At 48.2% G+C, this 9,627-nt stretch overlaps 1 protein-coding gene across 1 annotated transcript; it reads left to right on the forward strand.

The window, feature by feature from the left end:
- Positions 1–283: 283 nt before the first annotated feature.
- HOXC12 (homeobox C12) lies at positions 284–1,910 on the forward strand. Its single transcript, XM_020966107.1, has 2 exons — positions 284–875; positions 1,672–1,910. Exons 1-2 carry the CDS (start codon positions 284–286, stop codon positions 1,908–1,910), a joined length of 831 nt encoding a protein of 276 aa, XP_020821766.1.
- Positions 1,911–9,627: the final 7,717 nt, after the last annotated feature.

Consider the following 9,627-nt stretch of genomic DNA (forward strand, 5'->3'; position numbering starts at 1 on the left):
TTTGTGTGATTTCTTTTTTTTAACAACTAGAATCTAGCGAATTACCCCCCTCCACAAAGTAGCACCCCCCTCCCCCAAAGAAAAGGGAAAGAGAAGTTGATGTTGGCTGTCTATGTGTGTTGGGGTGGGGGGTCCTCTTCATTCCCCACCCCCTCCTCCTCCTACCCCTCCTCCAGCAGGAACCCATGTGACCGTAGGCGGCCAATGGGACGCGTCCGCAGCTTTAACTATGTTTAATGTCAGATAGCAATAAAGTAGAAGCTCTCGGTCGGGCCCCGCGGAAATGGGCGAACATAATCTCCTTAATCCCGGGTTTGTGGGGCCGCTGGTGAATATCCACACGGGGGACACCTTCTACTTCCCCAACTTCCGCGCCTCCGGGGGGCAGCTGCCCGGCCTACCTTCCCTGTCCTACCCCCGTCGCGACAACGTCTGCTCCCTGCCTTGGCCGTCGGCGGAGCCGTGCAATGGCTATCCCCAGCCCTACCTCGGCAGCCCGGTGTCGCTTAACCCGTCCTTCGGCCGGACATGCGAATTGGCCCGGGTGGAGGAGAGCAAATGCTACTATCGCGAGGCGTGCGCCGAGGGCGGTGGGCTGAAGCGCGAGGAGCGGGGGCGGGAGGGGGGCGGGCTGCTGCAGCTCGAGCCGTCGGGTCCGCCGTCTATGGGCTTCAAGTACGACTACGCTGCAGGCGGCGGTGGCGGCGGCGGGGGGGAAGGCGCCGCGGGTCCCCCCCCCAATCCTCCCTCCTGCCAGTCACTCGAGTCCGATTCCAGCTCGTCCCTGCTCAACGAAGGAAACAAGAGCGGCGGCGCGGGCGACGGGGCCAGCCTGGTGTCGCCTCTAGGCCAGGGGAACGGGCTCTCGACCAGTGGTAAGGATCACTCCCTTCATTGCAGCCAAGAACCTCTATTGCAACATAGAGCGAGCTCTCTGTCGCGACTAGGGGCTAGCCGCGTGGGGCGGACGACTGACGGAATTCAGGATCTGGGAGTATTCGGAGCGGTTTGGGGTGGCAGAATATTTCATTAGTGAGCGCTTCTTTTAAAAAAAAAGAAAAAGAAAAGAAAAGGGGGGGGGAGAAAGCCTATAAATATGTAAATATCCCTATAAAAGAAAATGAGAGATTCCCTTTCCTCCTGCCTGAGGGTTGAAGGCCAGGAAGCTCCAGGGGGTAGGAGTTGAGTCCATTTCCTCCCTCCCAATGCTCCCACTATCCTGTCTTCCTTCACCCTATCCACGCCACCTTGGCGCCCTAAATGCTATCCCCACCTCAGAAAACAAGTGGAGTGGATACTGTTTATTTTTTCCCATTGGGCCATGTCTGAGCAAGAGAGCAGGCTTCCTAGGAAAGGGGAACTGAGGAGTATTGGGAAGAAGAGAGAAAGGGAAGGGTTAGGAAGAAGAGGTGACGAGCAGAGGCGAGAAAGAGGGAATGGGGGATGGGGAGGACAGAAAGTATGGCTAGGAAAGGGGAGCAAAAGGACTAGAGGTTAGGAAAAGGAGAGGAAACACTGGAGAATGTGGGGAGCAGTAAAGAGAGGGAATAAGGGACATGGGAAGGGGGACAAGGGAAACTGGGGAAGGACTGAGCTTTTTTTTTCTTTTCTGTGTTGTCAACTCCTCACCTTTCAAAGACAACTGTCCTGTGCCCACTCCCTCCTCCCCAGGCGCCCCTTGGTATCCCATGCACACCCGGTCCCGGAAGAAGCGCAAACCCTACTCAAAGCTGCAGCTCGCGGAGCTGGAGGGAGAGTTCATGGTGAACGAGTTCATCACCCGCCAGAGGAGGAGAGAACTCTCGGACCGCTTGAATCTTAGTGACCAGCAGGTCAAGATCTGGTTTCAAAACCGGAGGATGAAAAAGAAAAGACTTCTGCTCAGGGAGCAGGCCCTCTCCTTCTTTTAGGGGGATCAGAAGGAGGAGACATCAGACTTAAGCTGAGTCCCTGGTGAAGAGATGGGGAGAGCCTCACTCCCTGGCCGCCTGGCCGCTTGACCGCCTGCATCAGACATTGTCACCCGCTTATAACGCGAGGCCCGGGGCTCTGCTCCTCTCCGGGTATTTTTGTTATGTCTGTTTTGATAATCAGTTCCTTTTTTACACATACCATGCATCAACTCTGCCAGGCCAAGTGAGAGAGAAACAGAGAGAGAGAGAAAGAAATAAGAATCGGATCGCTTGGGGTGGGGTGGGAGGAAGAAGTCAAAATTATTTCCAGGTTGTTGTTTGTTTTTTAAACAATTTTTGTTCGTATGTGTGGAGGTGAAGGTGGGAGCCTTTTCGTATACTGTTTCTCAATCTGAAGTCCGAGTGAAGCGAAGGCATATCTACTGGGCATCAGGTTTTGACTCCCTCCCTCTTTTCGCTACCTCAGCTCGACACCTCAGCTAGGAACCTGGTTCTTCTTTCGTGATACTTAGGCTAGGAGTCATCGGAGTCTCTGAGACAAGGAGGCAACTAGAGTTTTCCCAAATTCTTAGACTGAAGGCCAAAGGGTGAGGCCATTCCAGCAAGAAGGGGGAATGGGGAGGAAGAGGAGAAAGGAGGAGATGGGTCCTCTGGTTGTTTGGGAGATGGAGAAAGCTAGCAGAGGGAGAAGAAAGAGGAGACTCGGATTGGGTCTTCCACTCCTAGATCTCATTTAAGGCCCTCTTCTTTCTCCGGATAGGGGTGAAAACTGCTTTTGGGTCCAGTAAAAAACTAGTCTCCCCACCCCACCCCCATTTCGCAAAGACATGGGCAAGGCGGGCTTAATCGGAGGGGTGGCAGGGGCTAGCCTCCTATTGGATGAGATACTTACCCGTGCATACTTAGATGGCATTCTACTTATCTACAGCTTCCAACGTAGACTACAAGACAAAGCGGTGTTCAAGAAGCTTTGGGTTTGTTAGGTGAGAGCAAGAGAGCCCCCTTCTTCCCCTACCCCTCCTGTTTCTATTGGGGTATGTTATGGGGTGGGAGGGGAGGAAGAAGTTGAAGGTAAAAAGCCCTGGAGATGAGAGTGGACTGAAAAATGGAAGACGAGCAGGGACCCAAGCTTAAATTTTGTAGCAGAAAGTGAAGACGTGAAGTTATGGAGTCTGGGAGGAAGAACCTGAGCATCTAGGCATGATATAGTTGAGACTGGGGTAGGAGGGGAAAGGATTTGAGGCAGGATTTCTCAGCTGTGGAAGCAGTCCAGTCTGCCTTTGCTTCTGGCGTTCATGGTCATGGCCGGAGGCCAGAACTTTGTAATTTACAAGGCTGGGAGGATAGTGTTTAAGGGGGCTACAGAGATACAGGAGCCTGCCTTCTCTCAGCCCTAATTTCCCAGGCCTGTGACAATAAACTGGGGGCCCTAGCTCCCTCCTCTTTTCCTCCTCCTCTTTCCTTACCACCCACTTTCCTCCCCCACCTCCCCGGCTTTGCGCTGCTCTCTCTCTGTGTTTTCCTCCTTCCCTCTTTCTTTTTTCTCTCTCCACGTTCTCTGTCTAATGTCACTCCCCCCCCCCAATCCTGGCCCCCAAACGCTGCTCTTTGTCTCCATTTCTCTTTGCCTCTGCCCTCTTCTGAAGTGAACTTGGTGGAGTAATGAAAGACAAGGCCAAGCAAAGAGAAGATCCTAGAAGAAGAGATGTCCTTGGGAAGACTAGGAGAGATTTAATATAATTTCCTCTTTAAAAGAATTCCCTAAGAATGATTCCATTAGAACAAATACACACACACACACACACACACACACATATACATTATATATATGTATTCCTTAGTTAAAGGGATAAATCAATGGTTCAAGGTATCTTCCATGGGGACTGGAGTATCCAACTCTAGGGAAGGTAGACCAATAGGCAAGGAGAAGGTGTCAGACTCTCCCAGGAAGGGAGAGTGACCAAAAGACATGCCCAAGCTGCTGCCCCCTCTCCAGAGAGAAAGACAACCCTTCTCAACTGGGATCTCCACCCACATCTCTCTTCAACAGCTTTTTTCCCCCTGGCCAGGCAGTGGCACTCACAGTAGTATGTCTGACAGCCTTCTACAGAATTACATATGCACCCAAATGGACACCTGCATACATTCACGTACACTCACCCTCACACATATATAATCACAGAAAGGCCAAGAGCTCGTGCATGCGAGGGCGCGCACGTACACACACACCCTTTCTTACACCTGTCCTTTCCCCAGATTGCACATGGATGTATATACACTTCTTTATATTCATTCACGTACAGAAACACATGAAGCACAGACACACATCTATTCACACACAGTCACAGAAACATAGACACAAAGGTATATTTATACACACACACTTGCACCAGTACATTCACTCACCCCCCACACCCACATACTGCTCTTTGCAATTGGCCACCTCTCTAAGATCAAAGCTCATCACCTGAGATTGGATCTCAAAACTAAATTTGTCGGAGAAACCCAATCCTCAGTTGTGGAAATGGGTGGGGAAGGGGCGGCGTGCTGGTGGGAGGGATGACAAAGATATGCAATATCCTCTTCCCATTGCTTTAAATAATACTCTCCAGTGAGATTCTGTCAGTCTGTGTCTCTGTTCCCTGTGTTTGTCGCCCCTATTCCCGCGTGTACTTCGTCTAGTTTTCTTGCTGTTGTTATTGCGTCCCCCTCCCCTCCACTTCTCGCTAGTTCTCTGTAGGGTCCCTATGCAAATGTCTGTCTCTAGCACGTTTCAGCTTTATATAGTCCTTGTACAAAGTCTCTTCACGATATTAATATTAATAATAATTAAAATATGAATGTATGACGATGTGATTTTCTGAGAACAATAAAATCCACCGGCTCCTCTCGCCCCGTTGCCTCTCATCCGGGAGGGGGGAAGCCAGAAAACTCGCCTCCCGGGTCCTCTCCTTATTTCTACCTCTCTCCCTGGCCAGGTGAATAATAAAAAAATAATGAATAATAATAAAATAACAGCGACAGCAACAACAACAGGAAGACAGAGCGAGCAGCCTAGATCTGTTGAGGCATCTGTCATCTTTTGGCCCCAAATAATTAAAGGCAAAGATAAAATGGGAGCGGTAAACTCTTGTGTCCTAGGGGAAGGGTGATGGTGAGTACTGGAGGGAAGGGGAAGAGAGAATAGAATTAGGAAAGTGTCCAGGCAAGAAGGAGCCTGTAGAGATCCGGAGAAGTCTGGCTCACCTACTGGGACGCCCTAAGGTGGGAGTCTCTTCAGAAAAGAGGGGAATTGTAGAGAGCAGGTCGGGAGCACTTCGATGTATATAATCGAGTGGCTCTTGAACTGCTGATTCTGGAAAAGGACAAAGGATTGCCATTGATCCTTAAAGAAACCTTTCTAAAGCAGCATCCATATGGATTAAAAATACACACCTCTGAGTTTATTAAATGGTCCCCTCCTTACAGCCTCACCCGGGAAGATCGAAAACTGAAGGTTAGAGTTGACTTCTTTCCCTTTAATTCCTTCCGGGACTAACGTTCACAGTTAGCTCCCCAAAGCCTCGGCCCTCTTTCTCCAGTTTCCTTTTGACTTCCCCCGGGTTTCCTGCCGTCTCTTCTTCCTCGTCTCTGGGTCCCTCGATTTCCCTTCCTTACCCTCTCCACTCCTGTCCCAGGAGAAGTGTGTCTAGCTTCCTACTACTCTATTCCTAAAGCAAAAATCCTCCCTGTTGGAGGCTAGAAGGTGGCCTGATGGTAGCATTTTTACAAAAATTCTCCAATAAGTATATAAAGGGTCGAATGTGTGTCAGTGTGCTTGTAACTCAGGGACAAGGAGTGGGGGGAAATCTCTCTACTGCCCTCAACCTGCAATGTTTGAATCTTGTTGGTGGTTCTTTCTTGGAAGCAAGAGACACTTGGAAAAAGAGCTGGTAGAGTTCATGCCTAGTTGGGGAATGTCCAGTGGACTTAAGAGATGTGAGGGCGGGTGGTACGGGGCACGAGAATGGAAATAGGTTTATTTATGGGTCTTTGCCTTTAACTGGAGGGAGCAAGGTGTTCTCTTTACCTCCAAAGCTCAGAGCAAAGGTCATTACCCAGATAATTAAAATAATATGCTTTGACCTAATTCTTCTGGAGATTTAAGGCCATTTTTTTTTCTTTGCTCATAATATCCGACTTATTGTTTCTGTCCTTGCGTTATTTGGCAGTACTGCTTGGTTCCGGGGAACCAGGTGGAGAGAATAACGGGGACGTGCAACTCGAGCAGCTGGGTTCTCCACAGGTTTGGGCTCCCTTGGAGAAAGATTGCAGAATATCAGGAAAGGATACAGACTTTTGTTTCCTCCCCACACCAGTCTCAGAAATAATATTTCCTCCATGAGCATCGTAGTGAAGAGAGGAAAATTCTGATTCTGGCCCAAAACAGGTTTCTTTCTGGAACTTATCCTGACAACTGCCTCTATTCGGATCTCCTAATCAGAAAATACTACATTTACTACAGTGGAAAAAAAAAAAGTAAAAAAATCTTTGTTCGGAACAGGGCTTAAAAGTCAAAGGAAAGAGGAAAATTATTCAGAATATTCGGGGGGGGAATAATTCTATGCTTGGTAGTGTGTGGACAGACAGGAGAGAGAGAGAGAGAGAGAGAGAGAGAGAGAGAGAGAAAGAGAGAGAGAGAGAGAGAGAGAGAGAATGAGAATCAGACTTTAGCTGTAAATGATCCTGATGAAACGATCGGGTTTTGGAGCTAATAATTCGCATAATTGCTCAAATATGCCTGTGTGAACGGCATTGGCCACTGAGCTATTTAAGGAAGCCTGGTATTGAGCCACCGCAGACAGGCCCGGCGGCTCCACACAGCGCCCAACCGACGCTAATATATACACTGCTTCCCGCTCGACTCGGAGCCGGACAATCGATCCTTGCTGAGCCGACTTCCAGGAGCTGGTCCTTGGGTCTTCGTCCTGGCAACAAAAGAAAGTTCTCTAGGCCCTGTCTTTTGCTCACTCCCTACTACAGATTCCAGTATGAACTAGACTAGATTCTTCAAAGAGAAGGGTCCCTTGTTCCTGCCCCTCCCTAGAAAATACACTCCTTCACCCCATACTCCAATCAAAAAAAAAAAGCGATCAATAGACATGTCTGTCTGTAACCACACTTCTGAGAATGTTTCCATTTTCGTATGTCTTATGCATATTAATGTGCGCCTGGGCTAGATGTGGGCACGAATACGTACGCAAGTCTTTCGAGGAGTGTATGCCTGGAAGTACGTTAAATAAGTTTCCGCGAGTACTTGTATGTGTAACCTGGAAACCTAAATCGTATTTATGCGTTATCTGCTGACTTTGTCAACTTCAGGAACATTGCTACACCCTCGCCCAGTCATTTTCTGATCCCCTACATTCTCTTTCTAAGCCGCCCCGGGGGCTCCACAGTGCCGCCCGCCGGCGCCCTGCCCACTCAAGTGACAGCTCCTTCGAGACAAAGGAAGTGTTGGAACCGGTGATGGATGGGGCACCCAGAGGACGCTGGGGGCTGCTCTCGCCCCAGCAGCTATTTAGACTTCAGCCCCAGAGGTTCAGACCGTAGCAGCTCCATCGAGGCGGGTGTGTTACCCAGCACAGCCCTGCTCCTTGAAAGGCTAAAAGGCTTTAATGCAGCCGAAGGTGCTGGACTCTGGTTCTCTGTTTTCTACCCGGCGGTCAGGCTGGTTCTCTGTTCTCTACCGGCTGTCAGGTAATTTAACTTGGCACATGCTTATAATAGTGTAGAATGTCAGAACTGATCACAATTTATTCTCAATGTAATGCATCACAATACAAATTGATATGATATAATAAGATAATGTAGGTACTTGCTCTAAAGAGAGACACTAGAAGAGGAAATCTTGTAAAAAAAAATCTGAGTTTTATTCCTCTCTCTGTCTCTGTCTCTCTCTCTCTCTCTCCCCTCTCTGTCTTTATCTCTCTCTCTGTCTTTATCTCTCTCTCTCTGTCTCTCTCTCTCTCTCTCCCCTCTCTGTCTTTATCTCTCTCTCTGTCTTTATCTCTCTCTCTCTCTCTCTCTCTCTCTCTCTCTCTCTCTCTCTCCCTCTCTGTCTTTATCTCTCTCTCTCTCTCTCTCTCTCTCTCTCTCTCCCCTCTCTGTCTTTATCTCTCTCTCTGTCTTTATCTCTCTCTCTGTCTTTATCTCTCTCTCTCTCTCTCTCTCTCTCTCTCTCTCTCTCTCACACACACACACACACACACACACACACACACACACACAGAGCCCATCTTTCTGGGCTGACCTTGAGGGAGCTCCTCTCGAAGCCAAGAGGAGGGCTGGGATGACCTAGACTAAGCAGTAAGAGTGGGTGTCTAGGTCATTGATAACTCCATCTTACTCTCCTAGAGCTCCGCAGATGGAAGATTTCAGATTTCTGGCCATATCACAGGTATTTGTAACCAAATCCTAACCTCAGCTTAGCATTAAAGGCTCCCAGTGACCCAGAGAGGACTGATGGGCCAACCCCCTCAATTGCCAGTCACCCTTCCCAGACCACGAAATTACCTTGCATGTTTTAGCCAAACCCAATTTGCTCCAGTTTCATGTGTATCTTGAATAGGACTGATAGGTACTTCTCTCAGCCTTCATTTCCCAGCACCCAACCACTCCTTTACCTGTACTTCCAAGTACCAATCCCTAGGCCTTGCCCAAGGAGCCCCAGAATTCAGAGAGTCCCAGAACTCCTAGGTTCCAACATGGGTCTTTGAGAAGGGAGACTGGTTAGCAAGAGTGTTTCCAATGTATGTTGGAAGAGTAGACGCCACATTCCTGACACCACCATTCTAGCATTTCATAAAGGAAAAAAAAAGCCTTGGATCTCTGTCGTGTGTTATTTCTATTCACAGTCATATAAGATTCTCTTGCTCTCTGTCTCTGACAAGGGCCTGGTAGGGTAGGGACCTAAGAATGCCCAAGAATAAGTCTCTTTGTTCTGCTTAGGCTGGAAGTTACCTTGGCCCTCGACAACAATAGAGGCAGGTAAAAAAACTATCCTCTTTTTTCCTGCTGAGAAAAAAGGGGATGGGAGTTAGAGGAGAAAGAGGTGATTTCAGGGACAATCTCTTACTTCACCTCAGGGTGCCCAAATTTCATGCATCTCCACCAGTTAAGGTATTCTATATTACATCTCTAATGTAATGATGTATACATGGATGCATGCCACATGCATTTCTCTGTATTCATAAAGTAGGGAGTGAGGACGACCTAACTTCAACCAGCAATTTGTCTAATCTATGAACATATCTTACACCTCTTTTGATTTTCATAGTTCTTATCTACAGTTACTATGTCTTATACACACACTATCTTTGTTTCTATGTTTAGTGCCTCTATCTTCTATCTTTATTTGTTTTTCTAAATCTTGTTGCAGGTGTCAAAATGTATAATTATGTGGGCAACTTGTATTACATATAATTATATTCTGCTTGTATGTATATTCATCATCACAACACTCTTGCCTAGGCCTAAGTTTAGTAAATTATTGGAAGCCACAGAAAGCAGGGAAAGCAAAGGAGCCAGAGGCTGAACAGCCCCAGCTCCCTTCAGCTATTTTTCTGAATACAGGGCAAATCTTGTCTCGATGTCACTCACTGCCTTAATAAATATTGCAAGATCCTACAATGTTGTCGTAGATCCGGAAATGCGGAGGGGGTTTCCAGGGTTA

The sequence above is a fragment of the Phascolarctos cinereus genome, unplaced genomic scaffold (genome assembly GCF_003287225.1).
Source record: "Phascolarctos cinereus isolate Bilbo 61053 unplaced genomic scaffold, phaCin_HiC Scaffold_1;HRSCAF=81, whole genome shotgun sequence".
NCBI classification, from domain to species: Eukaryota; Metazoa; Chordata; class Mammalia; order Diprotodontia; family Phascolarctidae; genus Phascolarctos; species Phascolarctos cinereus.

Bases quoted from the DNA above. Each gene is read 5' to 3' on its own strand.
- HOXC12 (XM_020966107.1), top strand. From the start codon at position 284: ATGGGCGAACATAATCTCCTTAATCCCGGGTTTGTGGGGCCGCTGGTG. The intron at 876-1,671 runs GTAAGGATCACT...CCTCCTCCCCAG, and splicing joins GAACGGGCTCTCGACCAGTG to GCGCCCCTTGGTATCCCATG.